The sequence below is a fragment of the Acipenser ruthenus genome, chromosome 6, assembly GCF_902713425.1.
Source record: "Acipenser ruthenus chromosome 6, fAciRut3.2 maternal haplotype, whole genome shotgun sequence".
Taxonomy (NCBI): Eukaryota; Metazoa; Chordata; class Actinopteri; order Acipenseriformes; family Acipenseridae; genus Acipenser; species Acipenser ruthenus.
The window spans coordinates 8,167,002-8,191,694 of NC_081194.1; the positions used below are offsets into that span (position 1 = coordinate 8,167,002).

A 24,693-nucleotide genomic window follows, 5' to 3' on the forward strand; every position below is an offset into this window, starting at 1 on the left:
ACTGTCTGCTTAGGTTTATTTAATGTTTAAACAGGTCTGCAAAATGTCTGCGAAATCCTACTTTTATTCCGCAACCTACCCGTGCAAAATACGTAAATTTACGTAGACCCCTATTTATACGCCATGCTAAGGAGAGGAGTAATGATTAGTTGTTGTAGTGATTGTGAGAGTAAAATGATTAGAAATGGAACCAGCATTAAATATTTGTGAGCTAGTTTTTCCCCTAATTTAAGTCTGTATTTCAAATAGGTTTATTTGTAGCTTTTGTTGTTGTTGTGGGCTACTTGGCTGTCACTGTAGTTGCTATTCTGTCGCGATGGCAGTGCACTGTGTTTATTCATTTTGAAAAAGGAAAACTCAGGAAAGAACAAAAATGCAGCTCTCCGATTGGCTGAAACACTTTACAGCATGTTGATACAGTCGTTATCGGCATGAGATGGGGATGTCGCTGTGGTTCAGCTGTGGGTACCATGTGAAAGATTTCTGGGGGCAAGCCTGTCCCTCTCCATAAGGGAATCAGAAACTAAGTATCTCCTGGGATGGCTCTGATGAATCCAGTGCTGAGGAAGAAAATGCATTTTTATATCAGAGAGGAAGTTTTGTTTTTGTCATCAATACAGATATATATTGGATTGGTATGATTGAAAATGTCTGAGGAATAGGTTAGGTTTTTATTTTTTCAAAGCAAACCAAAAATATTACCTTCCTGAAATTTTGCACAGACAAAGCTTGGAGCTTGTTTGCTTGAAACCACCCCCAAGAACCAAGTCTGGTGTAATTCGGAGATGGTAGGGTGTAACCTGTTGGGGCAGCAGTGTGGAGTAGTGGTTAGGACTCTGGACTCTTGACCGGAGGGTCGTGGGTTCAATCCCCCGGTGGGGGACACTGCTGCTGTACCCTTGAGCAAGGTACTTTACCTAGATTGCTTCAGTAAAAACCCAACTGTATAAATGGGTAATTGTATGTAAAAATAATGTGTTATCTTGTAACAATTGTAAGTCGCCCTGGATAAGGGCGTCTGCTAAGAAATAAATAATAATAATAATAATAATAATAATAATAATAATAATAATAATAATAATAATAATAATAATAATAATGATAATTTGTCACGGAATAATCCAGATCAAAAACACCTTAATGTGCTACTGTCTGCATATACAGTTCTTGTCCGTCCATCCTCCACTCCCCAAAAATGCACCCCTTTATTTATTCAGACGCTAATAAATAAAAAAAGAGTCAGGAGGCAACTCTAACAAATGCTTGGTATTAAAAGATGAAATGGTACAACAAAACACAATACATTGACATTATCAATGTTTTGCTAAAACATAACTCAAGTTATAATTGAACACAGAAATAGCCTGCAAAAAAGCAACCCATGAAAAACAATACTTTTTAGATAAGGCAATATCCCTTTAAAGATGGTGTAGATTGAGAAATGCAGACATAGATCTTGTCTTAGTCACTTAGTAGGGTATTGTATATCATTTATTTTTATTTTGAGTTGTCCAATGCACCATTACACCAAGCATCGAGCCACTGTAGAGGAGGCTGCCGGACTGCAGACACAAGGGAAATTAAGGGTGAGCACTAAGCAGACAGCTCAGTGTTTCAGACAGGAAACCTTGCCAGCAGCACTCTGGGTCTATGGGGCGCTAGCCATCACATGACTGACAAAACAAAGGATATCAAAAGGGGCATCCTGTTACAGTCAATTTAGGTATATGAAAAGCTTTTAACTTGCCATTCCTTTTTTTTCTTCTTAATAACAGTGTTGTAACCAAGGATTAACCTTGTCAGGTGCTTACATGGATCATATTCTCAATAATTTCTGCCAAGGAAATGGCCATGTAAAGTTTGATAACAATAGGATAAGTAGGGATCATGACATGATTATGCTTGTAGATCTGCAAGTCAACGAGAGGGTGTTCAGGGAATACAATAGTGCAGGTTTCAATCCCTTAACATCATGAAGGCCTATACAAATTTTAGAATCAATCCACAATTTATAAGTCACAAGCTTTCAGAGAAAAAACAAAAAAAACAAAAAAACACCACTATACAAGAAAACATAAAACACTGTACCTGCAGGCTTGTGAGAATGCTGTTGCAAATCAGAGGGAAGAAAATGTTTTTTAAAGGATGGGTTAGAACACTGTTAAAAGCTTAGTGGGTCCATACTTTTAGCACAGCCCTGCGGGTCAGAAAAGGCTTCACAACATAAATACAGTCAATGGCCTTTGTGATCCAATGTTGTCTGAAAATGTATTTTGAAAAGGAAACGTCTGGAGAAGGATTTTTTATATATACAGGAGCACGTGAGCTGCTAAGGCCTACAGACAGGGCATCCATGCTAGTCCCAATTTATTTCTACTGAGAAAGCACAGCGAGGCAGGGAGGCAGGGAGGCATGAATGATTTATGCTCAGCTCCAACATAAAAATGCAGTACTCTATTTTATAAAAAAGCTTGCTGCATTTTTTATTTCACCGTTTAAACATATCCCTCTTTTTTGATTCCCCAGTGAGTATTAAAATAACTGTCAAAAGCAAACTGGATTTCTGAAACATTGTGTGTGTGTCAACTTGGTAGCAAAGAGATCTGTTGCCCCTTACTGTACATCAACTCCATGCTTAACCAAAAGAACAAAAACTATTTGGAATCAGATTGTTTGCTGTATTCAATGGAAGTTCTGATGATACATTCTAGAAGCATAATAGGTTGAAATGCATCCTTGGCATTCAATTTAATTCCATCTAGTATTGTTTCATGTAGACTAATGCAAAAAATTGTGCTTGAAAAAGTAAATTATCCCAATTGGTAAACAACACCTTGGTTACCAGACATTACTGTATTCCAAAATGGGAATCACCTTCAAAAACAGACAAAAATTAACTTATGACAGCAAGCTGTTTTGGTGTTGCCTTTTTGTGCAAATGGAACACAAAACACTAAACAAACTCTGTGCTCATTTCAGTCTTGCAATAGTAAAGCCAGTTACATTTTTGATGCTGCGCTCTTGCGTTACAGCACTGTGGTTGACTAGGTCTACAGAATTCCAGGCTTTTCTTGCTCGTTAAGAAGGTCTGGGGGTATACGGTTTTCTGTGAAGTTCCAAGAGTCAAAAGAACTCTGACTCAATAATGTATGCCTTTCATCCCACAAAGAACATCTAGGCCAATCAATTGACTAGCTGAAGCAATAAAGCTGCTTATACCAAGGCTGCTGCCTTTGTTCTGCAACGCCACACAAAGTGAATTGATGTGTAGTGGACATGCAAACAAAAACAAAGCACAGATACAAGCCTGAAAGGTTTTCTCAAAGAATCAATCAAAACAGAAACTGATAGATATATGTCGTTGTTCTAAGTATGTATCTGTTTGAAGCCGTAAGTATGCATTCAAACCACAGCCTGGGATTAGGGCTATAATAGTTGCTTGTTAATGATCACATTTCACAAGCAGGCATTTGTTATGCACATTAAGCCAGGTTGACATAGTATCTGAAACAGTTAACTTACTTTCTTTAAAGCATACATCTGGGTGAAATAAATAATATTTGCTTAACTTTAGTAAAAAAATAAAAAAATAATAATTCTGTAAATTCTGTAAAAAAAATCACTTGCATTTAATGAGCTCAATTCATCTGTACACGAGTACAAAGGAGTCATTAACAGGTCATTGGGTAATGCTGCATGTTTTACGTGACCACTTTTGCGGGTCAGTTTGATCATCCAGATGCCAGAGACACTGCACGCTGGGCCTGTTCATACAACCAGCAAGGGTTAAGAACTTGGCACACAGTACAAAGTGCTGGCCAAACACCGTCACAAGGGCTGCTTGTCCTAGCTGCGGCAATACATTTTCACACTAGTCAGCAATTTGTGCAGCAGTTACTTATTTTCTAGCACTTAATTGGATTTCAGTTTATGTTCCTTTCAGCTGTGGTCCTATACCCCACCAACCAACACTGCCCCTTGCTTCGAGTGTCTAAAATTTCAGCAGAAAGTCACATACACTAGGTGCAAATTAATAATTGCCTTCTTATTTTTGTTAAAAATCAGTTACCTTGTATATGCATGAGCTATTTAAAAGTTCATATTAAAAGTGCCACCAACAAAAACAAAAGTAAATGTGCCAGATGTATACATTTTTATTTAAGTGAAAAAAAATGATAGACTCCATACCAAATGGCAATTTAGGATTTAATAAGAAATGATTATCCCATGTACTAGGATTAAAGAAGTTGCATTGTAAAGCTTGCAGCTGAATCACTATCAATCAGCATAAAATAACCGGACCTACTTCTTCCACAGTTTATCTGAACTGCAAAGACAATACAATAACAAAACCTTACAAGAAGCCTCGTTAAAGGAACACTACTTGCACAGAATCCAGGGTTGCCCTAGGGTAAGGCAATTTCATATCTTGCAAGGAAGAACAAGACTCACAATATCCCGGTAAGGTCAATCTTGGTCATAGCATTTTAGTATGCTACATAAAACACATTCTATCATCTCAGCTGTCAAAAGCAAAAAATGAGGAGGGCTCCCAAGTGGTGCATCCAGTAAAAGCACTTGCGTAGCGTGCAGGATGTGCCCTATAGTCTGGACGTCGCCAGTTCGAGTTTGCCGACCGAGGACGGGAGCTCCGAGGGGGCGGCGCACAATTGGCCGAGCGCCGCCCGGGGGGTCAGAGGGTTAGGTCGGCCAGGGTGTCCTCGGCTCACCGCACCTGCGGGCTTGCCTGCAAGCTGCCCAGGGCTGCGTTGTCCTCCGACACTGTAGCTCTTGGGTGGCTGCATGGTTAGTCTGCAGTGTGTAAAAAAAGCATGCGGCTAACGGCACACGCATCGGAGGACAGCGTGTGTTCATCTTCGCCCCTCCCGAGTCAGCGCGGGGGTGGTAGCGTTGAGCTGAGCTAAACAAAATAATTGGACACTACTAAATTGGGGAGAAAACAAAAAACTAATTGGCGACCACTCAATTTTAAAATAAAAAAAGCATTAAAACTAGGATAAAATGAACTAGGAACCCTGCCCTGCATATTTTTCTATTACATTATAAGGTGTATCTAATAAAGCCGCATCCATCAAAGCAACTGCTCTGCTAGAAACCCTCATGTACTTGCATGTTAATAAAATGGTTTGGCAGGACATTAGTCACATCTGCTCTTTTTAAAAACTACAAAAACACATTGAGTGCCCTATCTGAAAACTCCCAGCTGGAACTACTGTTTTTTGATTGTTACACTTCTTACCATGCAGCACCCTCACAGTATTATTTGCTTGGCCTTGACTGGAAAGCTTAAATGACTATGTGCTAAATAGAGATTTATAGTTCTGCTTCGAGAACTTGCATGCAAACCAGTGAGCAAACATCCAAACTTACTTGATCCTGTCCGTATCTGAAAGGGATTCCTGTCAAGAAAGGAAAACATAAAATTAGCTGCTGCCTATGGCTTGGTTTTACATTTCTTCATTCACCAAATTACCATAGAAATCCGTTTACAGCTGTAAAAAATCCACAAAGATAATATTATATTGTCCGAGTATGATTCCAATCACATACCTTGCTTGTAGTAAGCCTAGAAAAAGAGGTAGATGGTGTTTCTGCTGTTAATTTATCCACATCTAAAAGTGAAGCAGAGTTTTCAAAGGTAAAAGACCTATCCACTGCTTCCTTTGAGCTTGCCCCAGTGTGGAGGTGGTGGGGTGGGACAATCCATTGTAAATGTTCCTGCCAGTCTCCCCTACTTCCTTCTCCCCCACCCAGTGGTCCCCGGCTGCTGTCCATCTCCAAAGGCCTCAGCCTGGGGCCTTCCCTCAGTGTTTCCATCCACTGCCGCTCAGGGCCCAGGTTAGTCTCCAAGCTGTACCTCCTCGCTGCTGTGGGTTTGTTCAAAAACCTGGAGTCAGCATCCCTCTCTCTCTGGCTCCTTTTTAAGCTGCCCCTTGTTTGGTGCCTCCTCTCTTCCCTCTTTCTCATCACCCTGGGGCTCCTGTCTGTCTGGGGACCTTTCCTAACCTCTGGCGGCAGGTGCTGTTGCTGTTGAGGTGCAGGTGCAGGTGCAGGAGCAGGAGTAGAAGGATTTGCAGCCGACGTGCAAGAGTGTGGAAGGCTCTCCTGTTTCTGTGCCCCAAGCGACTGCAGATTGGCAGGACTTAGGACCCTGTAGATGATCTCATCCAGGAACTGCGAAAACTTCACCTTCTCCTCCAGCACTTTATACTTCCATCCCTGGTTTGTTGAAGCGGTAGTGGTTGCCCCTGCTTGCGCTGCTGGTAGCTTAGCTTGATCAAACCCTTTTTGCTTCTTTCCTGGTGGATGGTTTTGGGGAGTGGGGTTTCGGACCCTGTTTTGATCTAGCATTTCCGCTGATCTTGACTTCCGTAGGTTCTCAGGTTGGACCCCTAGCATGTTGGGTTGCTTTAAGATCCCTTTCGGGGGTGGCTGGACCACAAAGTTACCCTGTGGCTGCCTGGGAACTAAAATCTCAGCCTTTTCCTTGAAGACGAGCGAGCGCTCCAGACTCCTGATCTTGGATGGGCAGCTAGGGACCCCTCTTAACACATCCGACACCAGAACCTCATCCCCTGAATACACCAGCGTCTCCTCACTTCTGCTCATGAAGCGGTTCAGCACCCAGGCCTTGTTTAGGGAGAGTTCATTCTGCAGGGGGCCAGTGTGGCTGAAAAGGCTAGGAGGGGGCAGGATAGTCAGATCCAGGCTTGAGAGGCTGGACACATGCTGATCACTATCCGAATCCAGAGACCAAGAGGAAGAAAAGGCATTGAGGATATCAGCGCTGTCTGTCCTGGTGGGCTCAAAGTCCCCAAATCGCGTGTGCTGAAACACAGGGACAAGATTTTGGTTGTCAGTTACCTGGCATGGCTCTGCTGGCGGCAAGGCCAAGTCCCCGTCCAGCTCGTCTCTTAACACTGGCAGGTCATGCCGGATCTCCCGGTGCTGGGGCGGTGCCTTGCGGTAGGGCTTCCTCACGGGAGCCGCGCTCGTCATCCTCGGGCCCTGTCCTCCTTTGTTCCCACGCTGCAACCTACCGGGACCGAGAGAAAAGCATCAGAAGCAGCTCGCCGGCCCCTAACAATGGCGCTTTCAGAGTGGAAAATATATATTTTTTCACGGTCTGCCCTGCCACTGCAATGAAAAAGTCCTGTCTGAATCAATATGCTGTGATGTGAGCAGCAGCAATAGCAGCTGTCTGTACTGTACTGTATGTGCTCAGAAGAGGAGCGCTGCTGTTACAAATAACCATCAAACATGTCAAATCATGTGTTCTGATGTAAAGTACTTAGTGACTCGCCACTACCTACGCACACAGACATTGACAAGGGATGGGTGGGGTACAGGGAGAGTGGGAAGAGCAAGCATGCCTCCAAGCCAGTGATTGATTACAGGCAGAAATGTGTTTCCGATGGAGAAACTCTTAACCTACAGCTGACTTTGACTGGCAGACAGAGAGAGAGGGGGGTTTAGAGAGAGAGAGGGGGTTAGAGAGAGAGAGAGAGGGGGTTAGAGAGAGAGAGAGAGAGAGGGTTAGAGAGAGAGAGAGAGAGAGAGAGAGAGAGAGAGTTAGAGAGAGAGAGAGGGTTAGAGAGAAAGAGAGAGGGTTAGAGAGAGAGGGTTAGAGAGAGAGAGAAAGAGAAAGAGAGGGAGGGTTAGAGAGAGAGAGAGAGAAAAAGAGAAAGAGAGAGAGGGGGGTTAGAGAGAGAGAGAAAGAGAAAGAGAGAGAGGGGGGGTTAGAGAGAGAGAGAGAGAGAGAGAGAGAGCGAGAGAGAGAGAGAGAGAGAGAGAGAGAGAGAGAGAGAGAGAGAGAGAGAGAGAGAGAGAGAGAGAGCGAGAGACTCATTGACTGAAAGCTGCCAAGAGAGTCTGGCAGCCCAGGAGTACAATTCACAATGTGAAAACCAGTTAAATTAGGGGAATGTCAATTCTCTCTTGGATCAAGCAATTTGTCAGACTCAACCTTTCTCTCTCTAGTTTTAAAACAGCATTTGAAATCCAATATACTGTTTGCCTTTGCAAGTCAACTATAGCTAATTTAATAAGCCCTTGCCAATCTAGGGTAAAACTAGATAAGTGAAAGCTACATACAGTGGAGCCTTCAGAAGAACAATCAATGCATATAAAAAAGCAAAGGGGGTTTTAATCAATGTGCATGTATGTAGTTAAGTTTAGGAAACACTAAAGTCAAAGGATCTGATTTAAAGATATGCAGTGGGCTTAAAGTGACAGCCTATGGCTCACAGCCTGAATCCTTGACCAGTTGATCCTAAAACTGCTTACTGTGTCAGTCTCTGGATGAATTATACGGTAACAGAGCAGAGCTATTTCTATAACAGATCTTGTTTTAGTGACAATGGAAAATACATGTATGTTGTTGGTTTGCTGCTGGAAATCAACACCTACAGCACAGTAATGCTATGTAAAAGTATGCATGCGTCACAGTTTTGCATAGCAGTCTTAACAAGACAAGACATTCAATTACAAGATAAGCCCTACGGCAGTTTGTTCTTTCATTATAGAAAAGTTGTATACGTTTTGTAGTGAATTAAATAATGCAATCATTTTGTATTGATTGGAAGACAATCATGCTGACCTCCCCCCACCCCCAGGACCTGTCCATGAAAAACTGAGGAAACCTGACTTGTGTACACATTATTTAGGAGAGAAGTATAATTAAATCATGGGGTTCTGGGCTATTTAAATCTACAAAAAAAAAAAAAAAAAAAAATCAGGAGATGCCTTAGGCCAGAGTCATGGCCATGCATCCAGCTTGTGACGGCATGCATGATTGCCTATAATTGACCAGCCCCCGTGGAAGGCTGTAAATTTAGCCAGACCCCAGGACTAAGACTACTACTCAACTATGCTGTGATATTCTACTCTCTTTCAAGCCACTGACATTCAGGGCTTCACAATAAAGAAATAATCAGTCTCAGCCAGCTTACCAGTGAAACACAGAGCATCGCCTTCCCTACGCTCTCCTTGTCATCCCTGTAGATGTTCCATGTTTTTAAGAATCTGTGTGTCTGACACTGTGTATTGGTGCCTATACAAACATTAACATGTTCAGTAAAACAGATTAAGTGACAGATACAATATATATATATATATATATATATATATATATATATATATATTATAACAGGCATGTTGAAATTCCAGCCGTGACTCCTAACATGAAAAGCGGTTTTGAATTTAATATCATAAAATCAACAGGGCAGCCATTAATCCTGTTAATTACATACCCCCACCCAGGTTAACCGAGCACACTTCACTTTTTAGGGAATCAAGCCCCTTGAAGGCAGCTTTTCAGAAATACCACCACATTAGAGTGATAAATGTCAACGCAGTTCTGTAAAACAAGGTTTTACCACTAAAAGATACACAACAGAATGAAATCTGAATTACCTTGAGTGAGTGGAGGAGAAAGAGAACTAGATAAATAACTATAGGACTCCACAGGGACATCTGGGTAGAATGGAGTAGATGCGGTAATGAAGGCTGCAACAAGATTACTGTGCTATTTTACCATTAAAAGCGTAGCTAAAGTCTAATAATCTATTTCCTATCCTTAATTAGCTTGGTCACTTACCAAGTGTGAAACAAAGTCTTAAATACTAAGGTTTTTCCTGCATAACAGGAAACTGCTGGAATCACAAAAATGAGATCTGCTTTCCTTTTGTCTGAGTGTGTAATTACATACACAGCACTCCCTCACTATATTGCTGGTCTCGGGACACACACATGAGCCTTATAACCGAAGAGTGTTATAAACGAGGGACTAAGTCAGTGTTACTGCACAATTATCTATAATTTTTACTGATTTTAAATTCATTTATTTAGGTTTTCCTTTTTTTTTTACGTATCCTTCCACACAAGCACTCTAAAATGACCGTTCAATACATATAATCCTCCATAACAACGATCTTCTCTATCAAATGAGTGTGCAAAAAAGCGTTTAAAACTGTATACTTTAATTTGAATAAACAGAACAAAAGATTGTGAAAGAAATGTATTATTATTATTACTACTATTAGTGCGCAGTTATTAAAAATGCTTCCGTGAAAATAAATCGAGGACAAAGTTCAGAAAAAAAGAAGATTGTAATAATAATATTAATAATTTGTCTTTTCCTTGGTAATCGACTTGAATATTTCAGCTCTCAAAGAAATATAACTAGATATACCGTATTGTTGTCCCTCTATTTTTGATGGTTGCATAAAATTCTCTGAGATATTCATTTAAAACGCTGGCAAGTGTTTTCCTCAATTTGAGTTTTTATTCTTTTCCTTTCATCATTCTCAAAAAAAATGAATTGCCTAAGCTGTTTGTTTTCTGGTATTTTTTTCAGTTCATTTTATTTCAATTAAATCAAGTCGCTGTTGGGGAACACTCCCATGTCTAACACTACTAGTAGTACTGATGGTAGGTTTGTCGGACAGTACTTCTCTCTGTACTACTTATAGCGACTGTAGACATCTCAGAGGTGCTCGTATTTTCCGGGACGTTTTGATTTAGCCATTCCTCAATTGACATCTTATTAAAAAGGTTGAAATTTACTTTAAACGACATTGTGTTAATAGCTGATGGAGTGATCTTGTTTGATTTGTTTTTGTGATGCGGTTACAAAGATTCTAAGGGCATATATCAGGGATTATATCCCTTTAGCTCAACCATATTTAGAATGCAGGGAATCTTTCCACTGAAGTATACATATGTGTGTAATATATATTGCCCCTACTGCACAGTACAGGTGACAGAAAAGCAGTACAGACACACTGATTAAAACTTTGTTGTCATTTGAATAGTAAACAAGAACGTTGTAACACATTTATTTTCGAAAAAAAATAAGATATATAAATGGACATTGACGAAATGTTTTTGGCTTCTTTTTAATCACTCGAACATTCATCCTTGACCATGACACGCTTGAGTGACTGTGACTGAAGCATATGCACTTAATCACCTAATTAGTGAGACAGTTGATTGGACACTGGATATGGAGTGATTTCAGCTGTTGAATTGCAAGCCTGAATAGAAACAATAAAGAAAATCAAAGAAAAAAAAAAACAATATGCCATGTCTGTCAAGAGAGCAGCGTCTTTCTGCAATCGGCATATTGGAGGCTGGACTAAGGCAGCGTACTGTGGCTCGCCGTCTTGGGTGCTCACAGCCTGCAATTTCAAACCTGGCGAGAAGGTATAACCAGACACACTCTGTCAATGACAGGCCACAAACTGGGAGACCAAGAGCCACAACACCTGCCCAAGATCGACAGATCATTTTGCAGCATCTTCGTGATGTCAATTGTTAATAAGAACAATAAAAGGTCACTGCACCTGCTCTAAAACATTTTTTGCCATTTTGTGATCACATCTAGTGAATTTGATTAAATAAGTGCTAAGTTTCTTTTGATGTTCAATATATATATAGGGGCAACAGTATGGAGTAGTGGTTAGGGCTCTGGACAAACAAACAAAACAAACAAACAAAAATGTCCACAAGTAACATTTACAAAATAAATTATCCAAAGCAGTTAACGTTCTCGTTTACTATTCAAATGACAAAGTTTTAACCAGCCTATCAGTGCGTCTTTACTCCTTTTATGTGACCTGTACTGTGCAGGAGGGGGCGGGACAAAGTTGGTGCTGCATTGTTTTGATTTAGATTGCTAAAAAATCTAGTTTTCAGCATTGGAGGGAAAATAGTACAAATGGACGACAAAGAAAGCAAAGTATATTTCGGCTGATGATCGTTTTAAGATATTTCCCAAAGAAACTACATGCAGACTGAGGTAATTGTTTTGCATATCTTAATGTGTATTTGGAGAAAATACGATCGATCGCTATTTAGCTTCAGAATCACACATTAAACAAAAGGCTACTTCAGAGGCTGCTGAACAGAACGTAAAATAAACAGCTTTCAGAAACCAAACTGGAAAGTCAGCCCAGACAAGAAGTATTCCTATCTGCCACCAGCTTACAGTTGGAATTTTAGACCCGAATAGCCACTTCTTCTTTGTTTTGACTCGCTACTAATAAAATAAATTATTGGATGGGACAAATAACATGACAACGAATGTGCTGCATACATTGACTTTATTAAAGTATGCCAGATGCCCTTGTGTAACCGAGTTTTTGGGCTGTTTCTAATCGATTTCCAGATCTGTATAACTTGGCAAAGCTTTGCCTTAACTTCCAACCAATTCAGTGGATGCAGACGTGCAGTCTCAATGTACGGGCAAGTCAACTGCAGGGGGATGCTGCATACTCGCCTTTAACAAATGCCAGCACTCTGTTTTAGTAAGTAAGCAAGTACCACTATTTTTAGGCTTTATAGTGTTCTGAAATATTGTCTACTTAGGTTTATTTAATGTTTAAACATGTCCGCGAAATCCTAATTTTATTCCGCAACATACCCGTGAAAAATACGTAAATTTACCGCGATTTAAGTAGACCTCTACTTATAGGGTACCAAGGCTACCATTCCCCAATTTGTCATGCATGAAATATTGAAATTTCCCTGGGCAACAGCGGGTACTTCAGCTTGTATGTATATGTATATGTAGAGATATATATATATATATATATATATATATATATATGCTTTTAATTATCCCAACAGCAAAAAACGATTTCTTTAATGCAAATTAGTCCTATTAGAACGATCACGTACAGGATCAACCCGGATAGAACGATCTCAGTACTGACTGGCACTGAACTTTCTCCAGTGTCAAGTGTGTTATTCTCTCAGTGAAAACAAAGACCATGGCTGACTAATTCAAAGACAACACAAATTCAAAGATGACCTATTGTAGTACGAATCATGCATGACGAATGCAATCGTTGCCTGTCCGTCATCTTCACACAAACTGCAACCAGACAACGAGCGTGAGGAGCAATCTACGCTGGGTAGTTTTTCCAAGAGAAATTATATGTAATTACTGTATTCTGCATGTAAGTGTACATTCTTTCTCTTTACTTTTTTCTATTAAACATACCTGGGGGAGATTAGTGTTGGTGTAATTTATATGTGGAAACGGGTTTGTTTTGTGTGGTTTTTGGAGTTATGTTTAATCAAATGATTGTTTACAGACGGGCGCTCGATTGAGACTTGCTGCCTGCCTGTCTTCTGTACGTGTCCTCTGTGCGTTACCATTGTTGGTATCGTCACGTGACCCATTTGTTTACTTTCTGTTTTGTGTTTAATAAATCCTGCGCGCCTGTCCTGGTGTTTCAACTCCAACTCTGTTGTCTCTCTGTCTCGCAATGCGGTTACCCAGACTTGTGACACGAGTACCTTGTCCAATACCATTTAAATATTGATCAATGTGAAGGAATCTTCATAAATGTATTATAGATTGATGTTCAATTCAAATTTGCCATTTTGTCATTATTCTGACACAGAAAAATGCCAAACCCGATTATAGTGAACACCCTGATATAACGAACATTTCTCCAGGTTCATTTCAACAGAATTGAATGTGCAGTGCAGCATTTATTTTTCACGATTCCTTCATTTGTTTTCCTGCATGGTTTCAGACGAGTAAATGTCTTTTACTAGTGTCACAAGCTGCGACTATACCGTTTTGTTTTATTGATGTTAGTACATTACTGTTCAAAGTTGTTTATGTATTTATGCATGCCGATTTTTACTAGTTTATATTGTGGAACATGGGCAGGAGAGATGTTTTAACCAATGTTTACCTGTTTCATGTTCCTGAAAAGTGTTTTTTTTTTTTTTTTTTTTTAAATGCAGAAAACCCGGAAGCCCTAAATATAATGTAAAAAATAAACAAAATTAAGGTTGTTCATAAGGAGCTATAAGTGTTATATATGGTATGTTTGCATCAGAAGACCAAATTCCCATTGGGCTTATGTTATTTTAAATTCAATTGATTTTTTTATGTATTACTATGCAGGACAGCCACTATAAGATCATTAATAATAATAATAATAATAATAATAATAATAATAATAATAATAATATTTATTTCTTAGCAGACGCCCTTATCTAGGGCGACTTAGAATTGTTACAAGATATCACATTATACATTATTTCACATACAATTAATTACCCTTTTATACAGTTGGGTTTTTACTGGAGCAATCTAGGTAGAGTACCTTGCTCAAGGGTACAACAGCAGTGTCCCCCACTGGGGATAGGACCCACGACCCTCCGGTCAAGAGTCCAGAGCCCTAACCACTACTCCATACTGCAGCCCATTACCTTTATTAAAAATGTGCAGGGATGAATCTACCGATTAAATCAACTAATGCCCAAAAATTAACCAAAGATTTTAATCGAGAGAGAGAGAGACACACTGCATGAACCTCAGGTTTAACTGCTTGCTGCATACCAGTGTCTCTGCTGGCCTAGGGAATTACTCTGATGCCAAATAAAATTAATTTTTACTACCTTTGAATCTACGGATGTGGCAACAAACCAACATGGGACACAAGTCTGTGGTCATTTCCAACGTAGCAAACTTATATATTAAAATGTACCTTAATATTACATTGCACTGACAATGATGCAAAACATATATCAAATTTCAGAAAAGTGCAGTCAGTGAAGCCCCAACGATGCAGTATGTAGCTCTATTTCATTTATATGCAACTTTATTGCAGCCTGTATTATTGATCTGATCCTTCCACTGGATGATTTAGCTGTCCACTTCATCACACCCAGTAGGGAGGCTGCAGTTCCTTCAGGGTCAGGGTAGAATTGTGATGCAAAGAGGGAAACTTGCTACAGATGAAAAGACAAGGGCTTTCGTTTTTTTAATAGTAAAATCAGATCAATCAGCAGCTCTCTAAGCAAGCTATTAAATGTTAAAACTGAGAAAAAAAGAGCAAATCACTAAAAAAAGGTTAAAAAGATCACACACACACATTAACATCATCTTCAGCCTTTTTCAATCAACTGCTGGATGAAGTCTTCTCCCCAAGATTCTTCCACAAAAGCCTGTCTGCTGCGTCCCTCATCCATGTTGCTCCAGCGTGTTTCCTAATTTCATCTTGCCATCTTCCTGGAGATCATTCTTCTTGGTCGCTTTATATCTCTTGGGATCCAGTCTAGTATCTCCTTGGTCCAGCGATGGTCTGTTCTTGCTACATGTCTGGCCCACTCCCATTTCAGTTTTATTCGCACTTATAACAACACTGCATACTCTTGTTTCTTTTTCTGCCTCTTCTTGTTATTCCCAGCATGCATCTTTCCATACTCCATTGAGTCATTTGTAATTCTTGAGTCATTTTTGCACTGAGGGTCCAGGTTTTGCATCCATAAGTTAGCACTAGCAGCACACATTGGTCGAAGACTTTCCTCTTGAGGCATAGGGGTAGTTTCCCTTTCAGAACTGTGCTTTGTCACTGAGTGACCCTAAAACCCTTCCCTTGTACAAGGTGCGAGCACCTTTAAGTGAAAGGTATATGTGGCCAAGATGTCTGACTCTTGTGTTTTAGACAATATTTTTAGCAGATGTGCAGAGGCCTGTCGTGGTGTTCGCAGAACCAGTCCGAGCTGAGCCTGAGTTCGAATCCTGTTGGGAACGTGCTGAGTTATTAGACATGAATTGGATGATTTAAACTGACCTGTATTGATTGAAGTAATATGATATACTCTTTGTCAATAATAATAATACTGTATATGTTCTTTTCAAAAAGGTCTGCATACTCAGTAGAAAACAATGGATAGATGTTGTGTGCAGTCTATGAGCACCTGCTGGAAGAAGTAAAACTCGATAGGCTCTTATCATAAGGCCTTGTTAACACATTCCAGTTTTATGAGAAAAAGTAGCTTCTTTCGATAATTTACTTTCTTTGCTTCATGTCTCATACTAATCAACACCAAAAAATTGGCAAAAGGCTAGGTTGTCTTAAAATCTGCTTTGACTGGATTTTGTATGAACAGAGAAAGGGGTCAGACTTAATTCAGTAAAATAATATTAGCAACTGTTATACTGAAGTAACTGAATTAGAAATACATGTTATAAAATCATAACAAATAACTATTATTGTTGAAAGAATATATTACAGTTAAAAACAAAAGTTCAGTACTAACTGACACTGTCAGAATATTGTAATAATTGTACTGTGTTTTAAAGAATATAAAACCAGCATAAATAATATTGCAGCAAATTATGAATAGGTTACAATGCTTTGAACTAAGAAAACTGAACAAGTGTTAATGTTAGAAAAACAGCTTGTCTATGTGCCTTTGTTATTAATGCACATACACTCGTGGAAGCCTGTAACCTTGAAAGAAGCAGGTATCTGGGGGAGCTAAACTAGGTATTGCAAATTAGCAAAAACAAAAGGGTAACCCCTTTTTAGACAGAACGATGTTTGAAACTAAAAAGACCTATTTTATTTTATTGTGTTGTTACCAAGCATAGAGGTTTTTAAAAAAGTATTCTGATCTAATAATAGTGACAAAACTCTCAAGAGAAATAATATGTTTTAAGTATTTTGATCTAATAAGAAACGTAATATTTAAACTAACACGTGTTTTTGCTTGTTAAGGCTCTACTGTAATACAAATAGACTGTAAAAGCAGGAGCGAGCATTTCATTTAATCAATTTAAGAATTAGTTCATTTTCTTTCTCCAACTAATCAAAAAATCTTTTAGACATTACAATATCCATTAAATTAAAGAATATAAATGTTTAGTTTATATACAGGTTTTACTGCAATAAAAAACAGGAACTGTTAGGTTGGAATATTAGACCAATAAAGTGTAAACTGTATTCAATAATTTTAGTACACAATATACAGAAAAAAAAGCCTTGCCCTTATCTGCTTGCAAGCAGAGCGGTGCTAGATATGGAAGGTTCTTTTTGGCAGTCAAAGTGAAATTTACTTGTCATCCGCAGTTTTGAATCCAAGGTCTTTCTATAATAAGAAAACCTCGTAGTAGAAGGGAGCATTCCACGAATTAGGGGAGTTGTGTCCAGTCACAGTTCTTATCAAATAAGTAGCAACTTTTTTGGGGAGAAAACTGATTTCATGCGGTGAATTTGGAGAAGTGCTTACAATGGTGTTTCATATTAATCAAAACAATAGTCTTGGTAAGAAAACAGGATGTCTGAATCCTGCTTGAGCAGGCAACTTTTAGAAACAGAGAGAAAGAGGTCAGGCATAGTCCGAGAATGGCACAGTTAAATAAGGCTATTATACTTAACATGTTTATTATAGGTTAGATTTAAATGAAACTAATTGAACTGACCACTGTATGCTTATTCAAAAGCAGTCTTTGTCAAATACTTTGTTAACACACATTTGTATATGAAGTTAAACTGGCCCATTGACAACACACTGAAAAGGTAATAATATACGGCTAAGAGGGACATATATTTTTTGATACAGCTTAATATAATCAAATAGAGCTGGTGTTACTATTTTGGATTTCAGCCAGATCAATGGCAATCTGGTTGAACGCAGACTGTCAAAATATCGAACGTGTTTTAAAGAAGTGAAAAACTTGAAATCTCTCAGATCGCCACCCAGATCTCTTTGCCGTAGTTCACTGTGACTGCAGTTTCTTCCGTTCTTTTAGTTTAAGTGAATTCCAGTGCATATTACTTATAAAAAAAAAGTCACAGCAAAGATAACACATGACAGGAATGTGCTAGAAGCTGATCAAAAGGGATTTTGTGGATGCTTGTTTACTTCGTCATTATAGTGCATTTCCTAGAAAGTGAAAAAAATTAATTGCAGACGTGTCATTAAAACTCTACCCAATGTCAGTGATGTTTTTATATTCTTTGGATTTTGTGTTAATCTGTATTTTATGTGCATATAATGCGACAGCTGTGAAAATCCTGTGTTTCGAATTGCATGCGTGAGCAGTGGAAAGACCAGGATGAATACAGACTTCATTGCCAGCCTATCAGTTTCCCTAACAGGATCAATGCGACGCCTCACCTGCAGAGGGTCATTCACACAACACAAGTCCGTCCATGAGGACGACTACAAGTTCAGCATGAAAGCAATTAAAAGTACCTGCAGTACATTACAGTCTAATTTACTTTCTTTGCAAGATTTTTAACAACCAAACGAACACGATGGGCCAAATGGCCTCCTCTCGCTAGTAAAATGTCTTTTGTTCTTATTTAATGTGCACTGGGGTGTTGTTTTGACGGAGACATTTGGCTTGAAACAATTATGTACTGATAGCATGTAAGAGGAATGCATCTACATTAGTGGCCCATTTGTTCTGTTTTGGAAATGTAGCATTTAAATATAATGCTTAACTTTTAATTTTTCACTATGGAATTGCAAATGTTAGCAACCTTTTTAGTAATGCAGTTCGCCAGAAATATATATATTTTTTTATCCTGCTGAACTAACTTTATTAAATTATTTATAAGTGGTAATCGATGCTCCCTAAATGAGGTATCGCAGAACACTACAACAAAAGTTTGTTAATGAGTTTCAATATAGAAAGTTTGTATACGAATATTCCCCATGAGTTAGGGTTACAAGCTGTGTCATTTAGTTTGAAATAAAGAACAATTTTTCCCCCCTAATTTTTTATTGGATTTGGCTAAATTAATTTTACAAAATAATTTACTTTTGAAAATCAATTCTATCAATAAGAAAAGGGAACAGCTATGGGATCCCCATTTGCTCCACACTTTGCCAATCTTTTTGTTGGTAAATGGGAGGAGGAGACCATTTATGACATCAACAAGAATCATTTTATTAATCACACTGTTCTATGGAAACGATTTATAGAAGATATATTAATGATATGGGATGGGACAGAGCTTAAGCTTCATAAATTCTATACCTATATGAACAGTACAGATGCAAGTCTAAAGTTTACTATGGGTCACACAATGAGTCAGTGGCCGAGGTGGGATTTGAACCGGGGACATCCTGGTTACAAGCCCTTTTCTTTAACCACTGGACCACACAGCCTAATGAAACACATACATTTTTGGGGATTTGGATGTTTACAAAGATGATTCAGGTTTATTACATACATCCATTTATAAGAAAGAAACAGATAGAAATACATTATTGAGCTTCGAGTTTCCATCCTAGACATCTACAATAGTATTCCATACAATTTGTGAGACAGACGTAATTGTGATGATGATAAAGAATATGAACAAGCTGAAATAATGAAAAAATGTTTTTTTAGAATGTGGTTATGATGTATCTAACATAAATAGAGCAATTAATCGTGCAGCTATTAAACCATGACTTGAGTTACTTAATTCTGATTTAAATGTTAAACGAATTGAAGAGACATCGATTTTTAAGACTGATTTTTCAACATAAGCTCAAGATGGGAGGAGGATTATTTTAAAACATTGGAATGTATTACAGAGTGATCACACTTAAACAATTTGTGGAGGCTCCTCCAAGAATAGTATTTAGACGAGCTTGGAATCCAAGACATCAGCTGGTTCATAGGGATTTAAAAACAGTATCACAAAGTACATGGCTTGGCGGTCAGCCCAAAGAGAATTACAAATGTGGAGGTTGTGCCGTGTGTGGCAATACTGTTAACGCTGATTCGTTTCGTCATCCCCACAGTGAAAAACGGTATCAAATAAAATTATTAATTGCAATACAACATTTGTTGTATATATGCTAGTGTGTCCATGTGGAAAATCATAACATATGTGGGGAGGACAAAAAGAACATTAAAACAGGAGAATCAAAGAACATAAAGCTGCCATTAGAACAAAAATATGGATTATGCTACAGCGAGACATTACATACAAGCTGGACACGGCTTGCCGTCTACATTACGATTCTTGGGGATAGAAAAGGTTAATTGCCCAAAACGAGGTGGTGATCACTTAAACATACTTCTACAACGAGAATCTTCTTGGTGTTTATACATGAAATACTTTGTACCCTTCTGGTTTGAATGATTAATTGCATTATAGCCCTTTCCTATAGCAGAGGTCTTCCCTGTATGTATTTTAGCATTTTAGAACTTCAGTGGTTTAATTATGAAATTGTATTAATGACCAGGAGTTGATCATTTGTGATTAATTATGGATGACTGATAAATGTTTGTATATGCGTTAATTAAGGTAATGCGATTGTTGCGGTTTGAAAAACTGTTCCTTGACTTGTTAATTGGAACTAATATATAACTCCTGAGTGAATTTGACGTGTTATCCTGATGAAGGCACATTTCTGCCGAAACTGGCAGATCACTATGCCTTTAGAAAAAATACAATAAACTATTTAATATTAATATTTTGTGTGCGCCATAAATATGTTCTTTGCACATGCAAGAAATTGGATGTATGTTTATTCTGCTTGGCAGCACCTAACTGAAGACAGATAGAAACTTTCTGAAGAATGCTTTTGGTTGGAGAATACCTGTAACATAATACGGTTAATTTATATATACACACACACACACATTTATATTTGTCCCTTTTTTAATTCAAAAACCTCTTTTATATGTTGGCAAGTCATAAAACAGATGCGGGTGTCTGGGTTGTGTATCTGTCTAAAGCTTCCATCGTGAAACAAGCCCAGTGTGTTTAATTGCGACACTGAACAGGGGAGAAAGTATCTTGAGCTTTGATCAAACATCAAAGATGCCAAACTGATGCAATAACACAGCCGTTTTCTACTTTAAAAAATAAATAATTCAACGTTTATCACAGCAGAGATGAGAATAGAGCTCCACTTTCATCAATTAGGTGACAAGGCAACGCTCTCTTGTGAACACATCTTTGTTAACAATTCTCGTCACAATTCAAACAAACATTAAAATAAAATCGTACTATTTGAAAGCGCCAAGCCCTTCGCATCATCTACCGTGGCGACAGAGACTATTGTTAGAAAAACACATTACAAAATGGTAAGTCTGCTTTAAGAAAAAGTGAAGTACATTACCTGAAACTGAGATGATCACACAGCTATGTCTTCATCCACTGCTTTTCCACAAAGGAGCTCTAAAACAAAAATGATATATATCATGATTCATATCATCATATAATATATATATATATATATATATATATATATATATATATATATATATATATATACACACTGTGTATATATATATATATATATATATATATATATATATATATATATATATATATATATATATATATATATATATATATATATATATATATATATATATATATAATGTATTTATCTGGTTATTTTAAAGTGTCAGTCATTCCTTCCTTCATTGGTGGTGTAAGGATGAGTAAACATCAAGATCACTACTTCAGTTGACTTTTGTAGGAAAATTAAGACAGCGAGGTTAAGAAAAGTAACACTGTACATTTATTTCTTTTTAAAACTTTTTTTAAATAGCGCCAGCTAGAATAGATCACACTGTATAAAATGATAATTAATCACCTGGCATTGTACATGTGTCTATCTATTTTAAAAATCAACAAAAAGAAAGTTAATAAATCAATTTATCTAACAGCCACTGCATACAATTCTAGACGGAACATTCAAACAGACCTATAGCTTTACATTTTCTTCAGGTTTCATAACAAACAGTTTTAGCCAATCCCAGGGCTCTCTGCCTCATACAGTATTTAATGTCAGAGTTGTGCACGGTTCAAAATATTTAAGAAAAATTAAGATTTTTATTTGTATTTATTATTTATTAGTAGTAGTAGTAGTAGTAGTAGTAGTAGGGAGCCACACAAGATTTCTCTTATACATTTTTAAAGTGAGATACAAAATCTTGCCTGACCTCATTAGGTTTACTTTTATTAAACTTTGTGGATTATTACAGTCCTGTCAATCATTCGGGGTGCCACATTATAGTGGCACTACAACAAATTCACAGCGCTCCTTTTAGGAAAATATTGTGGATTGTTAAAAGCATTCTGGGGTTTAACCTATGACAACACAGTCAGAAGGTTAAACAGAACTCGAAATTGAGGTGTGTGTGCAAGGGAAAGATCCCAATGACACCATGTTAGTACAATAGAACTACTCCAGTGGCCTTGCCTGAACACCAACATAAACAAATACTGTCAGCAACTCCAGCGTGTGGATGTAAAAGCAGAACAGATGTCATCCTCATACACTACAACGCTGTGCAACCAACCCTTCCTCTGTCGGGATTTAACAGATGCTTTTGAATTAAAAGTAATTTCCACTTTTTTTTTATTTTATTTTTTTTATCATCAACACCTGGGGGAGGTTCTGGCTCAGTTGCCCTTTGTTTCAGCTTCAGCACACACACCTTCCACCTGTCCGGTAGCTCTAATGCTTGAATCACTGTGCTGTCACAACACATTTCAAGGTCATCTTAAAGGCAGGAATGTGTGTCCTGGATTTAGCATGGAGTCTTCAAAACTTACCATAGCTGGAGGCTAATTGATTTCAAAGAAAATATAGATTTTTTTAATTATAATTTTTGCACAGATAACAGCATAAAAATCTGCGTAAAACATTCTGCTTGTACTTTCCTCTGAACAAAATATTAATTAACTGCAAATTTAGGTGTTGGGAAATAGTAAAACCATACAGGAAATAATTCCCAGCGAGATTGCTAGTATAAAATTAAACTCAATTATGGACAGCATTGTTGAAGACGAGGTTTGTCTAATCCATGTCAGTGTATAGAGAGCACAATACAGGATATGAATCTTGAAGGCTTCAGTCTATGTAAGCAAGTTAATTATGTACACACTAATATTCATGCAAGGAAAATGACTTCAGATTCCAGTCATTAACCAAGCATTTTTCAGTGGGATGCTCCCCCAGGACTAGACGTTTTTTGGCTGTAGATGAAAATAATCATTTTTTTACAGTAGCATCTTGGAAATGGTGTCCTTTTTTACGAACACTCTGGGGAACATTATAAAGTACTTCAGAAACCATACAAACTTTGCTTTTTTTTCAGCACCTTTTTTTGATACCTTTCAATATCCCATAGTGCCCGTGTATAACCCCACTATGGCATGCGTGCATGGACAAACGTAATATACAACATCTCCTCCCCTCTTACATGAATTGCCCCTTAAGAAAAACAGACTTGTTTAGATTTCCTGTTCTTAAAACAACTGTATCCATACATATATATTTTTTATTTTTATTAAACAATTCCCATAAAATATTTCAATGAGCTCACCAATTTTTTTTTTTTTTTTTTTTTTTTTTTTTTTTTTACAATAGCAAAATGGAGGGATGAGGGTAGACTGCCTCAACCCCTGACCTTACCTATGGGGATTGCCCCAGATAAAAGGGTACATCATTATAAGTCCAAGCGACTTGGTGCCCGCCGTTCTCGGTTAGGATACTGGCGGTCAACACTGTCTACTGATGGTGGCGGTGACATGGGTGTAGGCAGGTTGGTTGCCTGTGTCACAGTCTCTTCATACACTTGTGTGGGCGGGGCTGAAACAGTAGCTTCCTGAGAAGGTGAGCCCCTTGGCAAAGGCTGCTGGCTCAGGGTGTCATCCAGGAACAGTTCTGGACCAGCGGCTCTCGGTTCCGCAGGAGTTTCCTTTCCCAACAACAGCTGGTCTGTATGTCTCCTCCAGATAAGATTGTCTGCAGTTTTGACAGTGTACGATACAGGACCAGTCTGTGCGATGACTGTGGCAGGAACCCATTTCGGTCCGTGGAGGTAGTTCCGTGCTAGTACATGCTCTTCCGGATTGAAGGCTCTGTCCCTTACTCTTTGCTCTCTTCTCTTGACTTGGATCTCCTGTTGATGTCTCACGACTTCCTTTTCCTTAGGTGGTCTGAGAAGGTAAAAGTTGGTGCGTAATGGTCTTTTCAAGAGAAGCGATGCTGGTGACGCTTTTGTGGTTGGAACACAGCTGGCTGACGTTCTGAGGCACTGGGGCGTCCAAGATAGCCTTGGTCTTGGAGGGAGCCTTGTGGAGACCTGTGGCGTCGATCACATGTCCGAGATATTCCATCGATGACTGGAAAAACTTGCATTTGTCTTTTCAAACTCTGAGTCCATAGTCCTGCAGCCTCTGTAAAGTTGCATCCAGGTTCCGGAGATGGTCCTCTTCATCCTTCCCAATAACCAGGATATCATCCAGGTAGCATTGAACTCCTGGCAATCCACTCAAGATTTGATCCATTGCCCTCTGGAACAACGCTGGTGCTGATGTGATTCCAAAAGGAAGACGACAATACCTGAACAACCCCTTGTGTGTCGTAACAGTCAGCAGTTCCCTTGACTTTCCATCCACGTGCATTTGCAGGTAGGCTTGGCAGAGGTCGATTTTACTGAACTTTTGACCCCCAGCTAGGCCTGCAAACAGATCATCAATGTGCGGTAGCGGATACTGCTCGACTGACAACACAGGGTTAAGAGTCACTTTAAAATCTCCACATATTCTGATTGACCCATCCTTCTTGGAGGACAGGTACGATGGGCGTCGCCCATTCACTCACACTGACTGGCTCCGGTACTCCGTCCTTCACTAGAGCGTCGAGATCTGCCTCCACCTTTGGTCTGATAGCGTAGGGTACGGGTTGTGCTTTCAGAAACTTTGGTTTGCTGTCTGGCTTAATATCAAGCTTCACTGTAATGTCTTTCATGCTACCCAGCTCACTTTTAAAAACTTTGTAATGTCTCTTTAAAATGGAGGGTAGACCTGAGTTTCCATGGGTCATCATGCGTACTGATGGCCAGTCCAGTTTGATACTCTCCATCCATGAGCGTCCCAGTAGAGA

General features: G+C 38.7%; 1 protein-coding gene across 3 annotated transcripts in view; it reads right to left on the reverse strand.

Moving 5' to 3' along the window:
* Window positions 1-24,693, reverse strand: part of LOC117410661 (tight junction-associated protein 1-like) — a 76,090-nt gene that overhangs the window by 24,976 nt on the left and 26,421 nt on the right. For all 3 annotated transcript variants that reach the window (XM_059024892.1, XM_034017380.3, XM_034017378.3), the window contains 3 exons: window positions 20,908-20,966; window positions 6,886-7,057; window positions 5,392-5,420 (listed from right to left, as the gene is read on the reverse strand). In XM_059024892.1, the coding sequence (XP_058880875.1) occupies window positions 5,392-5,420; window positions 6,886-7,020 (164 nt within the window). In that variant the 5' untranslated portion in view covers window positions 7,021-7,057; window positions 20,908-20,966. The remainder of the gene's footprint in view (window positions 1-5,391; window positions 5,421-6,885; window positions 7,058-20,907; window positions 20,967-24,693) is intronic.